Source organism: Barbus barbus (genome assembly GCF_936440315.1).
Source record: "Barbus barbus genome assembly, chromosome: 47".
Taxonomy (NCBI): Eukaryota; Metazoa; Chordata; class Actinopteri; order Cypriniformes; family Cyprinidae; genus Barbus; species Barbus barbus.
The window spans coordinates 15,471,290-15,491,719 of NC_136725.1; the positions used below are offsets into that span (position 1 = coordinate 15,471,290).

General features: G+C 37.6%; 1 protein-coding gene across 2 annotated transcripts in view; it reads left to right on the forward strand.

The window, feature by feature from the left end:
- LOC306865541 (guanine nucleotide-binding protein G(z) subunit alpha) overlaps nt 1-19,316 on the forward strand; it is a 43,584-nt gene extending 24,268 nt beyond the window's left edge. Inside the window, exons 2-3 of one of the 2 annotated variants that reach the window (XM_079410223.1) lie at nt 1,742-3,045; nt 16,548-19,316. In XM_079410223.1, the coding sequence (XP_079266349.1) occupies nt 2,323-3,045; nt 16,548-16,892 (1,068 nt within the window). In that variant the 5' untranslated portion in view covers nt 1,742-2,322 and the 3' untranslated portion in view covers nt 16,893-19,316. The remainder of the gene's footprint in view (nt 1-1,741; nt 3,046-16,547) is intronic. The other variant, XM_079410222.1, reaches the window with a different exon arrangement.
- The last annotated feature ends 1,114 nt before the right edge of the window (nt 19,317-20,430 follow it).

The following is a 20,430-nucleotide window of genomic DNA, read 5'->3' on the forward strand; positions in this document are numbered from 1 at the left end:
GGGTGGGCAACATTATTTTCTCATGTAACACAAGCAATCAAACCAACATTAGGCATTCTAAGTTGATCTGCCAGGCTTTTGAACAAATATGCATAGGCTAAATTACATCATGCACACGCTAATAATTCTTCATAAATAAAGAAAATAACATATTCAAATATGAGCCTTTACTGTTAAATACGATTGCCGTTATTATTGAATTTCATTAGACCCAGTTATGATCTATGCGCGGCTGTTCACGGAAAAGTGTGCGCAAGACACAACACAATATCATGATTATGGTTAAATAAGAAAAAAGACATCTAATATAACCAAATTAGGCTACATTTATTTTCATATTAAGTATTTCAACACACTATTAGATATGGCATTAAGCGCAACTTGAAGCTGAAACTAAAACTAAACTATATAAAAAATAAAAAATCTGTTCAGAAAAAAAAAAAAAACTAAAACTAAGAAAAATATGAATGAAACTAATAAAAACTAAACTGAATTTTATAGCAAATTTGAAAACGATATAAAAATAAAACTAATTTAAAAATTCAAAACTATAATAACCTTGTTTGAAAGCACCAAAACAAACATGCCCATAGCCCAGTAGGAGCTCACCCCTATTTTGATATCTCCGCCCCACATGTACGTGCACAATCCTGGCATAACCACAATTGCGGAAACAAGCAAAGATGACACACAACAAGCATTTTTAAACAAAAGCCAACACAGATAAGTTGTGTGAAACAATGCAAAATCAACGTTACTCACCTATCAAAAAGAAACAACGCAACCTCAGCATCCAATTCAAGCCCTTCCCACTCCTTAGGTTCTCTCCACCGCTGGAAAGCTGGTCCGATATTCACGCGGGTCCTACCACTTGACTGATCATAACCATTCTTTTTAATGTTTTGTTCCTCTGATATTTTACTCTTTTTTTATTTTATAGGACTATAGTTAATCTGCTAATATCCATCCTGTACACTCAACATTACATGACATGCCCCTTACTGCTGATTGGCTTTGTTTTGGGACATGGTCCAACACTGCAGTCAAAAGCGTTTTTCAAAAATTGCTTAGTGCACCTTTAATCAACCTATTTTCTTTCATAATGCTATGATAAAATGATTGCTATGATATGTCTTGATTTTTTTCTCACATCAAAGGAAGTCAGAGGAGCCAATAGCCAAATAGCTATTTACAGTAGCCTTTGTTTTAGGGCACTTCTGTAGGTAACATAGTATTTTTCTTAAATATTATTCCAATTCCATTTGCAGTAATAACAGCAAATAAAGATAGATTATTGGGATGCATCTTGGAGGTTTTGATGGCAAACTTGACCTTCAGCCTACATGCCCTGGTCAAAATGCCTCAAAAGTGGGTGCAAGCAGTGTTTTATTCAGGTCTGACTCCATCCTTATATGAAACGCTCACTTCACACAATCCAATCAATTCTATACGGACAAAATCAAGTCCTAGTCCAAGTCCTATTTTTTCTCATTGTATATTCTGTTTCAGAAATAAGTCATATTACAGAGGCAAAACTGGGTTATCGATGCATGTATTATGTTGAATTTGAAGTTAAGAACCGTGAAGTGATTAATATTTAATTTTGTAGGAACATCGTCCAGTCCAGAAGGTTTAAGATCTCTCAGACAGAAACTTTCTTCTTAGAATTCTTAGTTTTACTTTCCCTCCTCTCTGTTTGATGATTACTAATGTCTTGTTGTTTTTTGTTTTTTGCCTTCAGGTACATGGACCTTTAGCTGCCTTACTGGCTTATGTAAGCAGGACGATCTAGTACACAGACACCCAAAACAGTCTACGAGATCTAAGGTCTGACATTCCATCGGACGGGAAGTGTCTGAAGAAAATTAAACGAGGGAGGAGTTGACAACAGATGAATCAGTCACAGAAATACAGGGAAGCACACTAGACGCCATGAGGGAGGAGAGCGAAGGAACCTTACGGTTTCGACTTTCTCTCGATGAACACTGACAAGTCCACCTAAAGCCTGCCGTGCTCAGGGGAGAGAGTCCCCTGATATGAACCCCAAGTCTTTGGGATTTAGAATGCAAGCACACCCTTATGCCAGGGCCTGAGTGGGTCTTCCACCATGTTATGGTAGCACTGTACGCCAAAACATCAACCCTTAAAAAAAATTGACTTGGACAATGCATGTTGTGTAACACCAATCTGAAATTGGTTTCAAGCAAAAGCTTCCTCTAGTATCAGCTCTACTGTATCACCATATCTTTTTACATTGCATACATTTACCGTTCACTCTCCCACTTCCTGGGATTACCAGCTCAAGTCCAGGTGCAGTCAACCATGGGGTGCCGGCAGAGTTCGGAGGAGAAGGAGGCCGCCCGGCGCTCACGGCGCATTGATAGACACCTCCGCTCAGAAAGCCAGCGGCAGCGGCGTGAGATCAAACTCCTGCTGCTCGGCACCAGCAACTCCGGCAAGAGCACCATTGTGAAGCAAATGAAGATCATCCATAGTGGGGGCTTCAACCTAGAGGCCTGCAAGGAATACAAGCCCCTCATCCTCTACAATGCCATTGACTCGCTCACCCGCATAATCCGCGCCCTCGCCACCTTGAAGATCGACTTCCACAACCCCGATCGGGCTTACGACGCAGTGCAACTCTTCGCCCTCACTGGGCCCGCAGAGAGCAAGGGCGAGATCACGCCAGAGCTCCTGGGGGTGATGAAGCGCTTGTGGGCTGATCCAGGTGTGCAGGAGTGCTTTTGCCGCTCCAACGAGTACCACCTAGAGGACAATACAGCCTATTATCTAAACGACCTGGATCGCATTTCAGCGCCCGAGTACATCCCAACCGTTGAGGACATTCTGCGCTCACGTGACATGACCACTGGCATTGTTGAGAACAAATTCACCTTCAAGGAGCTCACCTTCAAAATGGTGGACGTGGGCGGCCAGCGTTCAGAAAGGAAGAAGTGGATCCACTGTTTTGAGGGTGTGACTGCCATTATATTCTGCGTGGAACTCAGTGGCTATGACCTCAAGCTTTATGAAGACAACCAGACGGTAAGGAGAGCCAATTTTGAATTCAGGCCATTGGTGCAAACAGATAATGCAAGGAGAGACACATGAATTCCATGTTATCTACACTAGGCCACGTACATCTCTACAGTAAATTCATCTTGTCCGTGGCACTGACAAACAAACTGCTTTTATCATCTTGCTTACACATTTCCTGTAGCACACAAGTTTCAGTTATGTTTAAGCTATTTTGAGACCTAACAGTACCCTGCTAAAAGACCTGCATAGCGTGTTGTGTTTTAAGAACTGAAGTTCCTGCTTGATTTGCACTGAATTATCCATCAAGACTACATTGGTCATCTAACTTCATCAGAAAGATAATGTTGGGTAGGTGGTTTACAGCTTAACCAGCCAAAGCTGGTCTTAGCATGTCTCCCAGCCTTTTGAAGCTGATGTTTTGACTCTTGGATCTTAGATTGGTTTTGGGCCTTTTCAGCAGTTTAGACTGTGAGATCACCTGGCCTCCCAACTAAACATCACCTTAACCAGTGGTGCATTCCCTTAGAATGACATTGCGCTGGCGATCTACGATAGAATGATGCGTCGTTGAAGAAATTAAAGGGTTAGCTCACCCAAAAATGAAAAATCTGTTTTTAATTACCCTCATGTCGTTCCAAATCTGTCAGACCTTTGGAACACAAATTAAGTTATTTTTGATGAAAGCTTTCTGACCCTGCATAGACAGCAATGCATCTACCATGTTCAAGGCCCAGAAAGTTAGTAAGGACATCGTTAAAATAGTCCATGTGACATCCGTGGTTCAGCCGTAATGTTTTGAAGCTACAAGAACATTTGTTGTGTACAAAAAACTAAAATAACAACTTTATTCAACATTTTTTTCTCTTTCGTGTCAGTCTCCGCCGTGCATTCACAAGAGTATCACGACGCATATGTGTGATGCTGTTGATGCAGGAGCTGGCATTCTTATGTTGTGGTACTCTATTGAATGCGTGTCGAAGACTGACACATAAGAGAACAGATTGTTGAATAAAGTTGTTCATTTGGGCCTTGAATGTGGTAGTTGCGTTGCTGCCTGTGCTGGGTCAGAAAGCTCTTGGATTTCATCGAAAATATCAAAATCAACAAGGAAATCAAAATATAATAAGGTATTACAGAATTTTAATTTTTGGGTGAAACTAACAAACAAGTCATGACTGTTTCCCAAAACTGTAATGACTTTGTTGCAGATCCATAATTTCAAACATATTAACTAGAAACCACAGGTTGAGAGCTGTACTGTTGTTCCAACCACACAAATTTGCAGTTCTGACAGCGCGATAGCCTCTTGGGCAGCATGTCGATATGTAGTTTGATTCCCGGCTCAAGGTCCTTTGCCGATCCAATTGCCTTTTCTCTACCCTATACTTTCCTGTCTAATCTCTCCTGCAATGTTTAATAAAGGCATAAAAAGGATAAAAATATAATTTTGCTGTGCTGTTTGCGAATGGTCATTGGAACTATGGTTTTGGGAAAAACCTTTAATCTTTTAACTATTTTGTAATAACAGAACATTTGACAATTGTTACATTTGGGAAATGCACCCCAGACCGGGAGACCACAGTAAACTAGCTAAGACCAGTAAATTAGCTAAGGCTGAGTATCCATCCCTTGAAATTCATGCTAGCATAAGCTAGTCTTTACAGCGGGCTTCCCATCAATTAATAGCAAATTATATTTACAGAGTAAACCTGATTATATTTCCCTCCAATGTTAATTAAAGGTGTGTTTGCGTTGAGACTCGGAATTAACTTTTCTAAACGACCATCTAACCACATACGTTCTCTCTCCATGTGGTAAAGCTAATTGTTTATCAGTGAGTTCAAAGACTGCATACGACCTGTGTGCGCTATGCTAAACATTTTCCCTCGACTCACAACAAGAACTTCCAAGTAGTGCATTAGCCTGGAATATCAATTAGAGTTGGGGAGTTAAAAATAAAAGTGTTCTGCGAGTCTTGGGGGAGAGAGGGGGGTGTACAAGAGTGATAATTGAGTTCACAGTGCAATGTGTCAGGGTGTACCCGCGAGAATGATCAGATTTAGCACTGGGGAAAATCACTGATGTGATGGGGGTCAGAAAAAGTTTTGTGTGTCTTCTGCTAGAAGGTTTGAAAGAAAAAGGAAGTAACAAGTTGAAAGGGAAGTAAGGAAACTGAAGGAAGGAGTTACCATCTCACTAGGGAAATAGTGAAAAAGGGAATATATTGAAGGGGGAAGGGTGGTCCTCCTCCAGTGGTTTTCCGTCTTATCTGGTTGAGAACCATTGCAGCAGTCAGAGATAGCTTGAGGTCATCTTCGAATATGATTTATTAGCACGTTTACAAGGTGCGTTGATGATTGTCATGGTAGATTCAAATTCACTTAATGTTTTTAAAGGGCACCTATTATACAAAAATCACTTTTACATGTTGTTTGAACATATGTGTGTTGGCACTGTGTGTACACAACCACCCTATAATGATACAAATCTACCACTTCTTTAAAAAAAAAATCCCCATTAATCATAAGCAGTGTCTCAGAACAAGCTGTTCGCAGAATATGTCAAATGTGACATCACATTTTACAAGCCCCACCCACGACTGTTGACGGACACTGCCGTATTAGCAGAGACACCGCCCTGAGTGAGCAACACACAATCCACCATGTTTATCTTCATGCTAGAGCATTTAAAAGCAGCGTTCAAGTAAGAAATGTCTTCTTATTACAGCTATAGACATTATTCAGTCCAGAGCAGTGAGTGAATTTCTGTTTTTTATTGTATTTTGTATTGTATTTTCTTCACACAAGTTCCTGGTTATACAGTATTGCATAGTAGTGCATCAGTTAGAATATCTTGAATATCCTAGTTCAGAAATGTGTTATATTACGTAAAGTAAAATAGCTTGCTAACGTCATGTATTGTTGATTTTAATAGATACAGTGGATAAATGTGATACATCAAGCGTTTTTTTTCCATGTTCATAAGAAAGATGTTGTTGCTGTGCTATTTTTTTTGTTCTCCTTGACCATCCATGAAAGGCTCATGGAAAATCTGGGCTACACAGTGCCTCACGAGTTTCGTAAACATACGCTAACAACTAAATGAGTGTGTGTTTGAGCTCCAGGGTCTGGGGTGAGCCTCTGAATTAGATTACTCAATAAGCACTCATCTCTGAACTGGCCCACATGTGTTGCCGCTTGCGTGCTGCCAATCTGCTCTGGTTCTGCCAGTATGGAGCAGAATTTGTGAAATGACACATTGCACATTCACTTACTCGCACGCATCAGGGATCAGTGTGGTTACCGAATGATTGAGTCAGAGTGGCAGAGAAGGGTTTAAAGCAATGCTTCGTAGTCTTGAGAAAGTCTGTCTGCCATGGGGAGAGACACGAGCATTAGAAGAGAAATTGAATGATGATGAATGTAGAATGTAGTTAATAGGTGGAAATCTTTGTGACTTGTGTGTTAAATAGACAATGTTGACTAAAATGACAGGGTCGGGCAAGTGACACTGAAAGCTTTTGTGCTGCAGTAAAGTGTCTAGACAACCACTACTGTATAGGACTTGTGAACATTATATAGGAAAACAGGACTCTATTAAAATGTTTGGTTAAATGAACAGCGGTTTTCGCAGCATACTAAGCCAGTACACAGCTACAGGCAGAAGCGTCATACTCACTCAAACAGATTTTTGAGCCAAGTGGATTTTGAAGGGAACAAATAAATGAGTCACAATTGCTGAATAGTCATGAAGTAAGGTCAACTGGTTCATCTATATATTTTTTTAAGAGAATAATTGTAATTTTAGGCTTTAATTAGCATGCTATCAGTGTTCGGTTTCATAGCTGTTAGAGAATTTGCATGGCAAAACCCTCTTGGTTTTTAATGTTGTGTTTTTTAAATTCATCTCCTTTAAAGCACCTCCCCTACAGCAATACACGTTGTTCACAGAAGGGTGTCTTTGGCTTTTGTCTGCATCCCAAGTTTTTGAGTATCCCATTGCATTGGGGTCAGTAAGATTTGATTTGAAGTGACAGTAAAGACATAACATTACAAAAGATTACAAAAAACTTTTAAAAAATCCAGAATTTTTGTTTTTGATCACAGTTTCCTCAAACATAATCAGCCACACAACTGTTTTCAACATTAAGACTTCTTTCAAAAACAAATATATTAAAGTCATATAATAATTTGAACCCAGGTCTCATTGCTCACTAAAACCTCTATATAATTAAAAACAACAAACACAAAAACATGTCAAACATGTTTGATGTTTCAAGGGAAGTTTTTCCAGAGCACAGCAAACACTCAATACCTCCCCCAGATAATGAATTGTCTCCTGTGTGTATCTATGTATTTCCATCTGTCATGAGCTTTGCAAAAAGCAGTTTCACTCAGGCCTAAGTGGAGCAATATTTCATAGACGGTGGTTCTCCAGACATCTAGGAAACATTTCAGTTACAGCATTAAAATCCCATGGTCACACTGTAGTTTGGGTCCCATTTCTAACTATTAACCTTGACTTTTGCCTCAGTAAACTACTAATTTGCTGCTTATTAATAGTTAGTAAGATAGTTGTCCATCAATAAAATCTTAAAATCGACCCTGTACTGAACTGGTAGCCAATGGAGAGAGGATAATACTGGAGTAATATGATCCCTTTTTTCGTGCCTGTCAGAAGCCTAGACGAGATAGTTGTCACTGACAGATCCCAACATAAAGAGAATTGCAATAATCCAATCTCGAGGTAATAAATGCATGGACAACTGTCTCTTAAGTCTTTCAAACTAAGAATGTAACATGAATATTAGTAACATTCATGTTAATAAGCAACTAATTAATAGTGATAATTGGTCCCTAAACTAAAGTGTTACCAATCCCACCTATTATGATTTTCACCATGCTTAAACCTTATTTTTAGTAATTGTTTTACCTAATGAAATCAATTTAACAAATGAATTAGCTAAAATTCAACAGATTTGAATTAGAAACGTCCTCTCTTCTGTAGTCCCACAGTCCCTCATTAAGGGAAAGCTGATTCCCGCATATCTGGTACAAAAGGTTTCCAGTAGTTCACTGCCACAAATGTAACTTTTCAGCTGCGATCCGCAATCATCTAATTCTGCTGGGAACTTCAAGCAACAGTTGCCAATTTTGTGGCGCAATGCATTTTATCTTCTTTTCCCCCTTCAACATCCCTTTCCAGGTTCCTTTTTTTGACCCAACCCTCCCTTAAAAAAGGTTTCCATGGCAACTGTTGCCAAGCAACAGAGCAGTCAAACGCTCCTAATCCTGGGCTGTTGACAATGAGCTGTGACCGGGAGGAGGGGGTTGGGGGGGGGGGGGGGGGGGTTATGTAGTGCTTGGCAACTGGAGAGAGGATACAAGTGCGCTCGTGTGAAGAATGTATGCTTGTGCAGAGAAGGATAGCGCAAGGAACTGCATTGCGCAATAGTTGGTTGAAGCAATGCAGCTCTGGTGCCAGTTGGCTGGGAGGAGTTGGAGAGACACTCAAGAACTGGGTCATTATGGGAGGGATGCTTGGGCAACATGGAAGGATATATTTGGCTTTGAGGAAGTTAACTGATGGAGGACTTCTGCCGTCTCCCACTATATGACTGACATGAGCCATTGAAGCCCATTAATTTATCTTTTTCTTTTCTTTTTTGGTCTGATTTTTGACTAGACTGAAAATGTTAAATTATGTAATAATTTATTCATACTCATGTCGTTCCAAATCTGTATTACTTGCTTTCTTCTATTGTACACAAAATAATATATTCTTACTGATGTCTCTGTGTTTTTTTGTCCATAGAATGAAAAACAAAGGGTTGTTTGGTTCCCAACATTCTTCAAAATATCTTCTAAATTCCTTAGAAAAAAGTAAGGCCCTGCTTACATCTTGTGTTAAGATGCATTTTTGTTGATCCGATCAAACCAGTGCTTGAAGTGGAAATAAAGAAGTGCCGGTACTCACCTGACCCCCCCCCACCCCCACCCTATTTATTTATTTATTTAAAATAAATAAGTACTTTTTAATAATTCACAATGTATGTATAGTGCCACAATCAATCAATAATTAAATAAAAGTTTTCAATACAAATTAGCACAAGTCAAGCTGCAATACCAAACAGGACCACAGGGAGACACCAAAGACCACTAAATCGCCTGCCTTTAAAATACGGATCCATTCAGAATCACTAAATCTCTAACCACCGCATAATCAGCGTTCATTATAAAACACTCTTGCTTTTAAGCCAAATGCATGCTGAAAAGAATAATTTTACTGACATCTGGACGTAAGTCTCTATTCTCTCCGTAATCGCTGATGAAATCGGCCGTGTTTTCTCTGCATTAGCGCTGTTTTGAGCTTACTGTTTGAATTCGTTCACTGGATCCTCGGACTTTCCAGAAGTTTACGGTTTAAAATGATGTGATTGTAAAACCCTGCTTCTTTTCATTTTAAGATATGATTTTCGTTATAAAGTATTGATTCAAATTAGTAATAAATAATTAATTATTATTCTACTACTCCGCATGCCTCACCTGACATGCTCTCGTGCACCACACAAAAAAGTGCAGCTACTCTAAAGGCTAAAATATACCCCCTGCAATATTTTTGTCAATATGTTACATTTATATCAATGCTTAAGTCAAAAGTAATCTAAAAGCGATCAAAAAGTAGTCGGTCACACTACCTAAAATGAGTTATGTAAACAAATTAATTTACTAACTGCAATTTTTGTCATGTAATTTGGAATTAGTAACAGACAGTTATATAAGTAATCTACACAGCACTACCGAAAATGCATTCGACTGGATTGATTTCATAGTGTAGACACTCACGGGTGTGTAGAACAGTCACTACAGATGACTTTAACTTGTAACTTGTCCTGCATTAAAGCAACACTCCTCTATTTTTGAAAATAGGATAATTTTTCAACTCCCCAAGAGTTAAACAGTTGAGTTTTACTGTTTTCGAATCCATTCAGTCGATCTCTGGGTCTGGCGGTAGCACTTTTAGTGTAGCTTCGCATAGATCATTGAATCTGATTAATTGAATCCCAGCTGGGGACTATTTTCAGGCGCTGCGTAATATCATTGCGCCTGCTGCGCCCATGGTACGGCAGCAAAGTTCCTTGATGATTACGCCGGAATGAGAGTATAGTTCCTAGCAATATCAGAAAATCACAACTTTTCATTTTCCGTCAGTCTTAGTACACAATATACAGTAACTACAGAAGAGTCAAGTTTTAAATAGGAAAAATATCGAAACTCTTTGGTCATTTTTGAGTGCAATGCTAACGGTCTAATCAGATTTAATTATCTATGCTAAGATATGCTAAAAGTGCTACCGCCAGACCCGGAGATCAGCTGAATGGATTCGTAAATGGTAAAACTCGACTGTTTAACTCTTGGGGAGTTGGAAAATGAGCCTATTTTCAAAAATAGTGTAGTGTTCCTTTAATTGTGCTACAGATATGAAGCACAATTAAATTTTGAAAATATGACTGTGAATGAAGATTGTTTTTTAAAAGATACCTGACACTAGCAACCACATAGCAGCCACACCCTAGCAAAGATACTGCAACATCCTAACAAACGCTCAGATCACATTAGCAACATCCAGGCATCCTCAATACATGATACAGTAGCATCATGGCAGGACAAACAAGCACCTCTCACATTTTCTTCTGAAAATTAAAAAAAAAATCATGTAAATGTGTATTTTGATACATTATAATGCATTATACTGCAGCCTTTGCCAGTAATATTGAGGGATGCCAAGGGAGCTAGACAGACACTGACTCATATGTTTCAATTACTGATAAACATGGATGTCAATGAAAAAAAATCTATAGCAACTCGGGCAGCTTAGCCTCCCTGCATTCAGTGAAGCTTTGAAGCTAACCATATTACCTACATTAGCTGAATTGACTCATATCAAAGCAATTATGAACATTTAAATTTGTCAACCAGATTGTAAGAGTATTGAGACAAACAATAGCTTGAGAGTCAGCTCTATGCTTCCTGCGACTTTCATCCATATGTTATGAAAATTCTAACAAGGATTGCCAGGCCTGTGTTACAAAACTAGCTCAATAGCCAATCAAAAATATCCCAAAATCTCTAAGTATACCTAAAATACACATTTTACAATCACTGTTATGTGTTATAAAGAGTTTAATTTTGATCATTATAAAATTTGCTATATTGTAGTAATCATAAACAGTCATAAACATAAAAAATCATAAACATAAAAAAAAAAAAATTAACCCATGGCAGCTGTTTAGAAGTAGACCCTGACGTTAACATGGTTCTAAAAACATGTTTCTACCTACAGATTTGCAAAACTCATTTACCATACACTTTTCCTTAGTGCACAATTTGTAAACTAATAAATTTTTACATTTGCATTGCCTAACCAGCTCCAAATATATGGCTTTTCTGATATAGTAAATTGTCTCATCAGCTCACCTGGTACAGCATTGCATTTGCAAAGCGAAGCACTCAAGTCTCATGAGACGAATCATAATAAAAGATTTCAAGACTTAAGCTAAAATGGCACAGTTGCTTCTGCAAATGGGGTTTTAGCTTATGTTTAATTTGTTAACACTATGGTTAGGTTTACTGTAGGTGGTACATTATTTTCAAATGTGTTAGAGAATTAACTTTGTGACACTCACCAAAATGTAATTTCCAGACTGCTGTGATGCATACAACAACCAAAGTAATAAAACATTGATAGATTCTCGTTCATCTGTTTTGGATAAAACTGAATGGGTGTTTAGCTCCGCTCACTGGATATTTCGCTGAACATTTTCGACATAGTTGCAAAGCGTACAACAAGCAATGTAATATCATTTTGCAGAAATGTTATGCCAACCACATTTTTATAATGAGCCTGGGTTGCAGTTCCTATAGTAATTTAATGAAAAGAAGCAGTAAGAAGCATTTCTGAGTTCAAATACAGATAATTTTTGTATAATGTTCTTATCTTCAAAAAAGAAAATGTAAGCAGGGCGAAATAAAGAGAATGAGAGACAATTTTGAGACGCAAAGCATGGCAATTATTAGCAGGTATGGTGTAAATGTACCTCTTATTGCTGCTGGGGCTATTAGAAGACTAGACAAGAGTTATTTTCACTCAACTTCAATGAAATGGATTTTCTAGAGCGAGACGTCTCAGTCCAACAGTTCTTATTTACAGGAAACAAAGCATTAATACACTGTTGAACTGTTATTAATATTTAAGCCTAATGAAGGCTTGTGTCTGAAGTGCGCAGGGAGAGGCCGGACGTCACGCTGTGCGGTGTGTCTCAGCGTGGCACCCCCTCCCACTGGCTTCCTGCCTCCTTTTCTCTTTCTTTTTCTCTCTCTCTCTCGTCTCCTTCTATCTCTTCCACACTTAGCTCTGGAGGAGGCTGTATTTGGAAACACCCTGAGCTTCAACAAAACACTTCCACCCTGTCCCCTGGGCTGCACGATTGGTTAATGGACACCTTAAGATCTGGAGGGACGTTTGGCTAATGGTGTGACCTGATTTCAAAAAGCCCAATTTAAGGCCATTGGAGGGCCTCTCTCTGTAGGAATATGAGTGCGCACGCGAGCCTCAGTGAAAATTGCAGCCTCTTGCAATCTGGCAGCTGGCTAGATGTTATGGATAAATGTTTGTGAGTTTACGAGAGATTTTTTTTCCCAAATCAAATGTGTGTGCACCATTTCTCAAAGATTACATTTGAATGTCATGGAGGATTACTCAATTATGTACATATTCCTCAACGATGTGCTTTTAGTTCAACTATTATCAAAGGGGTCATATGATGCAATTAAGTTTTCTCTTGTCTTTGGTGTGTTACAAGCTGTTTGTGCGTATATAAGATCCGTAAAGTTGCAAAGACTAAAGTCTCAAACCCAAAGAGATATTTTTTATAAAAGCCAAGACTCGTCCATGCCTTCCTCATTAAAACACGACCCCACAAATCTAAATCACTATGTGGGAAGATTTGCATAACACCGCCCAAATGTTTACATAAAGAAAGAATGCATAACTTTTATTCTCGCTATAGTATTGTTGCTGCCACTGCCGCCATGTTGTGGAGACGTGTGTTTCCAAATATGGTAAGGAGCGTAACATTTCCGTCACATGCTTGAGGTATTTGGCCAATCACAATGCACTGGATAGCTGGCCAATCAGAGCACACCTCGCTTTTCAGAACAGTAAGCTTTGTAAAAATCTACGCATTTCAGAAAGGTGAGGCAACAATAATGTACGGTATGTGGAAAATAATACACCAAACACAAAATAATGTTTTTTTTTTTGCATTGTCATATGATCCCTTTAATATTTGGTAACACTTTACAAAGCCTTTATATATAATGCATATGAGTTATCAAAAGGTATAATGCATTAAAATGATTCATAATTTGCATTGTAATACATTATATTTTGTCGGAAATAATTATAGCCAAACTTAAAATGCATAGTGTACCAATGAATTGATAAGTGTTACATTGTATTAACTGTGGTTGCAAATATTCATGAGCTTGTACAATGCATTATAAGGTGCATTACAAGGCATAATTAATGCATTATACATAAAGGCTTTAAGTAAAGTGTTACCAGATAATTTATTCAAAATGTATTTTGTAACTGTTTAACACAGTAATTTTATTATGATATTTTAAGACTGAAATTGGCAGATTATTCAGTTATTTTATTTGCAGTCAAGTTTTTAACCATAAGAATTGATTTTATTGACATTTACTGTGAAAAGCGCAATTGATCTAGCTATCATCTATACAACTAAAAAAATCTAAGTTTTAAATCAAACAAAGCTTATTGAAGTACATTTTACAACACGCTATTTCAGTCCTATAAAATTTCAGGTTTTATTCAATATGGTACAGTAGTCACTGTTTCTTTGTAAATATTTGTGATACTGTTTCAACACCATTTTTATTCAGTGTATGTTACAAATGAGTATTTATACATGAAAATATGTAGCTGTCTTTATGCTTTAGGAAAGGTCCATCACAAGAGAATTGTCATATTTGATGATTCTTGGCATAAATTTTGAAAACCCCTGGGTTTCAACCTCAAATCTCAAACCTAACCCTTGCGTCTGATTGGTCGATGGGAATGTTGCTCCAGGACCAGCAGAATAACCTTGGTGCTGCACTAAGACAGAAGAAGGAGACTAATATTCTGAAAGAGCCTCAGTGATGAGGTCTTTCCAACTCTTCCTTCATCATTTTCACATACTTCACTGATTTTATTCATGTTTCTGTGAAACCCGCTCTCGCTCTCATAGATGATCTTGTGATTTGCTTAAAGCACGGTGATGTTTTGTGTAACCTTTCAAACAGCGGCCCAGTCTTCATATCAGATTCCTCCGTTGGTCACAAGCTGCTCGTCCCAACCACGTGCCTGCAGCCATTGCAGCTCACGCTGTGGGAGGGGAGCACACAAACCACTTAAATGAAATGTGGTAAACGCTATATATCGAATAATCAGTAACTCTGCTTAGTGCTTATCATGTATATATCCTGTGACTTGATGTGCCTTCTTTAATTGTGTCTTATAGTCTTCTTACCTATGCAGCTAAACTAGATTATGTAGTATTTAGTAAACACTATAACCATTGAAATATTTGCAGAAAGCATTTTTTGGGGAATTCAAATGCATTACTTGGACGGATGATGGTATCGTAAAAGGCTCAGCTGATGTCGCCAGCAAAATGGTTCTGCGCATTTCACGGGTGTTATTTACATCCTGTCCCCTGCCTTTGTTTTATGGGCATTACCCTGGCAAACACAGCAAGGTAATTGAACATGGGCAGGTGACTAATTGAATTAGATAGGGAACTCAGCGGGGCTAGAGAAATAGAGGTTAATAACCTTGCTTGGCCATATGATGCTTGCTGAAATCAACATGATTCTGTGAGCTGCTTTTGCTTGTTGTTTCTCTTAGGGATTTTGTCGTGTTCGGCTTTTAATCTTATTTTTGGTTATTATGCCATTTATTCTTTGCAGAAAGGGACAATTATTTGCAGTGGGTCCTGTTATGTTCTGGTTTATCTAACTAAATATTGACTGATGATTGAGCCATACTCAGTGTTTACAGAAATAGATAATGTAACAAAGGCTTCGAAACCCTGAAGAAAAAATGCACATCATTTAAAAAAAATAAATAACAGAAAATAAGTAAATAATTAATACCGTAAAAGAAAATACATGAGTAAAAATGAAATCGTTTTCAGACATTTTTACGTTAATTGCGATTAAATGCATATGTATTTCAGTTCAAATTTACATTAAATGCAATAAGCTACACTTTTTTGACCCACTTAGGTATTGACTTTAGTACATATTTATATGTAACTTCATAATTATTTCTTTTGTCTTTGAAATATAGTTAAAATTTACTACCAAATGTATTGACAAAATATACGGTAAACTTATATACTTTAATGTCATGTCTATTGAAATTTGTATGTCATGTATTTAAATATATTTGTAATTACACATTTGTCATGATGTTGTAATTTAGTATATTTGAAATATATTAACTTTAAATGTAATATCGAATAACACATACAGTTAAAAATAAAATCAAGTGCTTAGTCAACACAGCAAATTAAGTGTTTGTAAATTATTTAAAATGTATTTTAAAGAAAAATATTTGACATTATTACAAAGTACACATAGAAGTAGTGTATTAACTGTGTTAAGTAACTGTTCTCTTATTAACTAGACTTTTATTTCAGCAATATTATTAATTTTGAAATGATCTACAAGTACCGTTTTTTATATATGCTTTCAACTAGGTGGTGCACATTAAGTACACTTCTTTTTTCCTAGGGAAGAAACGAATGATTCACAGATTCATGAATCCACCTGCAAAGGTTACAACATTTTTATGCCATCTGAAGAAATGTTGCTACATGTTTGTAAGAGTCGAAAGAGTCCAACCCAATGTCTCTATGAGCTTCCTGCCCCTCATGTTCCTCTTTCTCTGCACGTCAACTATTTTTGACCCATTTTATTGCCTGCCAAGGGAAAATTGTAGTTCTGATGGCTTAGAAAGTAATAACACTTTTTCCTCAACAAGCCACACAATCCGAGGTATCATTCATGAAGCACAAACAGTGAAAGAAGATAATTTTAATACTTAGGTTTAGAGGCTTGTTCAAATTAATAAGCCTGAGTACGCAACAGTAAATGGTGAGTTTGTGCGAGCTAAAGCACATTGTCCCCTGTTGCAACAACAATGAATGTCCCAGTTTGTGGTGATTTGTTGTCCTCACACTGAGTCATCTCCACTGACATTCAGCCCATCTAGATCTAGAGCGTCTCTGGGAACTTAATACTACGGTACCCTGTTTGCTCCCTTCAAGGTTAAAGGCCACTGATTTCATCAACTCCAGAGGTTTTCCTCTCGAGAGAGCCATGATCCCTTTTGTTAGCGCTTCAACTAACCATTTCATGTCTTTTGTTTCCTCACAGAGCCGTATGGCGGAGAGCCTGCGTTTGTTCGATTCTATCTGCAACAACAACTGGTTCACCAATACCTCGCTCATCCTCTTCCTCAACAAGAAGGACCTGCTGGCCGAGAAGATCAAGCGTATACCACTGACGGTCTGCTTCGCCGACTACAAGGGGCAAAACACCTACGAGGAGGCAGCCGTGTATGTGCAAAGGCAGTTTGAGGACCTCAACCGCAACAAGGAGACCAAGGAAATCTACTCGCACTTCACTTGCGCCACTGACACCAGCAACATCCAGTTTGTGTTTGACGCGGTGACGGACGTGATCATCCAAAACAATCTCAAGTACATTGGGCTGTGCTAGGACGAGGGGATGGGGGAGAGGGGCGGCGGGCGAGTCATACGGAAAAAAACCCTGCCGAAGACAAGACCCGCCTGCCGATGGATCTGAGTGCCCTCAAAAACGCTTGTTGAAACAGGAAGCTCAATTGAGGCCCCGAGGAAAGGGCTACATGCTGCCATCCTGCTAGATTTATCAATGTCAAAACATAAAGGTCAAAGAGGATTTTACAAGGTTGGTATAAATGTGTTTGCACTGAACATATGAGTATGTAGACACACACACACATACACCATCGTTACGTTTGTTCACAGACAACGGACTTCGGGATCAGCTGTCAAGCCCATGTTTGACATGGAAACACTGGAAACAGATCTCCCCGCTCCTCTCTTCCCTGACAAACAGCAGGAGCTCCTTAACGTCCATGAAAGGGATAGTTCACCCGAAAATGTGCTCATTTGCTCATGTCATTCCAAAACACATGAGCAAATGAAAATGAAATGACATTCTTCCTTACGTGGAACATCAAAGGAGATGTTTAGCAGAATGTTCATGCTTCTCTTTTACATACAATGACAGTGAAAGGTGAAAATGACAAAATCACCATAAACATAACTTAAAATTTGACACTTAAGGAATATCTTTTAAACCCATATGCACATATTCAAATGGTGAATTTACACAAATTACAGTTGAACCACGACAGAAGATGATTAAAATGATGTTAATTTGATTGATATTATTATTATTATTATAAGTTCACATTTTAAAAGTGTACAGTACTTAAGTGTGTTAAGAAATAGAGTCATGAAAGTCTACTCTCTTTAAGTACACTTAAAGAGGCCTTTTATTTCATTAATATTATATTATCTGCAGGAATAGTTTATTTAAAAAATATACTTTTAAAATTTGAAGTGCAAGTTCAAAACAATTAAGTGCACTCTTTTCTCAAGGGAAGAAAAGAATGAGTTTTTGGGTCTGTCCCAATACCCACACTCGTGGTCTTTGCCACAGAAGAGTGTGTGCATGTCACAGGAAGTAAGTGTGCAAGACTGTCCGAGGTCAGAAAAATGCCAAAGCTCAGTGCCCTTGATGCACACTAAATCCACACTGTCTCTAATATCACTTCAGAGCAGTATTTGAGGCATATCCCATCATTCATCATGTTCGGGAACTTGCAAAGGGGCGTAAAATTTCCGGAAACTTTCCAGAAATGTTGAAAACTTTAGGAAAATTTTGGAAGGTTTCCAGAAATTTGATAGAATTTTAAACCCTATCATTAATTCACAAAATTTACAAAAAGAAATTTGGTAGAAAAATGGCTTTTCATCACTTCATTTGCGGTACCACACTGTAAAATTGTGTTGTCTGTTAAATAAACTACTCTGTTAAACGAACTACTGAACAGACATTTGGAAGTTTATTTTAAATGTGCAAAATATTGAAAATGTGTAACTGATCTGTGGGGAAAAAAGCTACTTTAACAACAGTTTCTGCTTGAATGGAATGGTATCTAATTGGTTTCTTAGTGGCAAAAGAGTCCAGCCCTGTGAAATTGTTGTCCCTCAGGTTCCTCTATTCATACTAATTAACTATTGTTGGCCCATTTTTCATCCAGACTAATTCTGATGGCTTAGAAAAGCAATAGCACACTGTCCCTCAACAATATTATTAAGTCTTAAATATTACATTAAGTCTTAAAGCTATAACACAAGTCATATGGCACATCTTGAAGATGAATGCGATTTGAGATTATCAGTGAATACCGACTTAAATTTGAGTGTTTTTCTCACACAAATCTATTGTATGACTTCATAAAATTTGGAATAGATTATATGGACTGCTACTATAGTACTTTTTGACATTTCTGGCACTTAACAGCCATTGGTCGCCATGCATTGAGTGGAATAGAGCAGCGTGAACATTCTGTTAAACATCTCTTTTTGCATTCCACAGAAGAAATAAAGTCATACAGCTTTAATGTGACATGAGGGTGAGAAGATGATAAAATTGTGATCTAGGTGAACTGTTCCTTTCAGTTTTGTCTTTCTTTATAGGGTCTTTGATTTGCCTGATTTAAGTAATGCTGCTTTCGGAGATTATATAAAGGATTTATATGAAAATACAATTGTAAATGAGAGGTTAAAAGTATCCCAAGAGAAAGAAAAACAACAAAAAAATAATGATGTCATTTGGTTTTGCTCCAAAGGTGAAAACTGCCGCTGTCTGAATATGGAGTCAAATGGCTTTTTTACTCACATTAACACTGTAGTTTATTTTTGGCTGTCTGACCCCTAGGAATCAATCTTGTTTCTTTTTATTCTGTTTTCCCTTTGCCTAAAATAGGATGTAATCCAGAGTTTTTAGAGCAAGCATCCTTCTTTCCATGAGAGTGTTGCACTGACGTGCTGCATTAAGTGTTTCATAACGTTCATTCCAGATTCAGAGAAAAAATAAACAGTGCCAATAGCAATGTAAATAAAAAAAGGCCCGTCAATCATGCCACTTTTCAGTTTTTATGGACAAAATATATATATATATATATATTGTAACATTAAATATGCATGAATTTGTTCCTTTGGGTTTTTGATAAATTATCATTTGATTTGCTTTCTTATATTTTAAATTTTACTAACATGCTCCAAAAATATATCAAAGTCAAACACTGTGTACGATTGTACAGTTGTTTCCTGCAAGGTATTTATTGAAAAGAGTTTTTATTTTGGTGCAGAAAGAGTCATTTTACATCCAGCGCAATCTAAACTCAAATTTTAACTGAATCGGAAAAGAGAGAAAAGAAAATCTATAAAAGAGCAGAATCTTTCTAATCTGGTGTCATTTTGAGTGGACGTTGTCCACTGTATGTGTAAATACTATGTGAGGTACACTTTGTGAGACAATGAAAAAGAAAAAAACTAAATCACTTTTTAAGACGTAAGGCTGATTGACAGATTAAAGGGGTCCATTCCGCTCCAGTCCTCCTTCTGTTCAGCTATGACGATGTACAACAAACCCAAATAAGGGCTTCAGGATTGATTTTACAGGATGTCCACCAAAAAAAAAAAAGAAACAAAGAAACAAATAATAAAGTATAAAAGAACAATAATAGTGAATAAAAAGAATTATGCAAATGTTGTTTGTGCTGCAGGTTTGTTTCTTGTGTTTGGATGAGTGAGGCTTCAGTAACTCTTCATAGTTACCCATAATTGCTTGTGTTTGACACTTTTTCCACATATACAGGCATTATACAGTCCAGCAGTAATGTGTAATAATAATATTTTATATTTATTCAAATGTTTATATAGGCATTAACAACCACAAAATTGTCACAGATTTAAAGAAACATATACTTATTTTTAGGAGCATTAAAGGAATAGTTCACCTACAAAAGCTAATTTAGCCATCCAAGATGTAGATGAGATTGTTCCTTCATTGGAAACCAATGGATCCTCTGCAATGAATGGGTCCCACCAGAATGAGAGTCCAAACAAATGACAAAAAACCTCACAATAATTATTTGTTTTCCCAAAAACCATTGCTTCTGGCTAAAATACGAGTCATA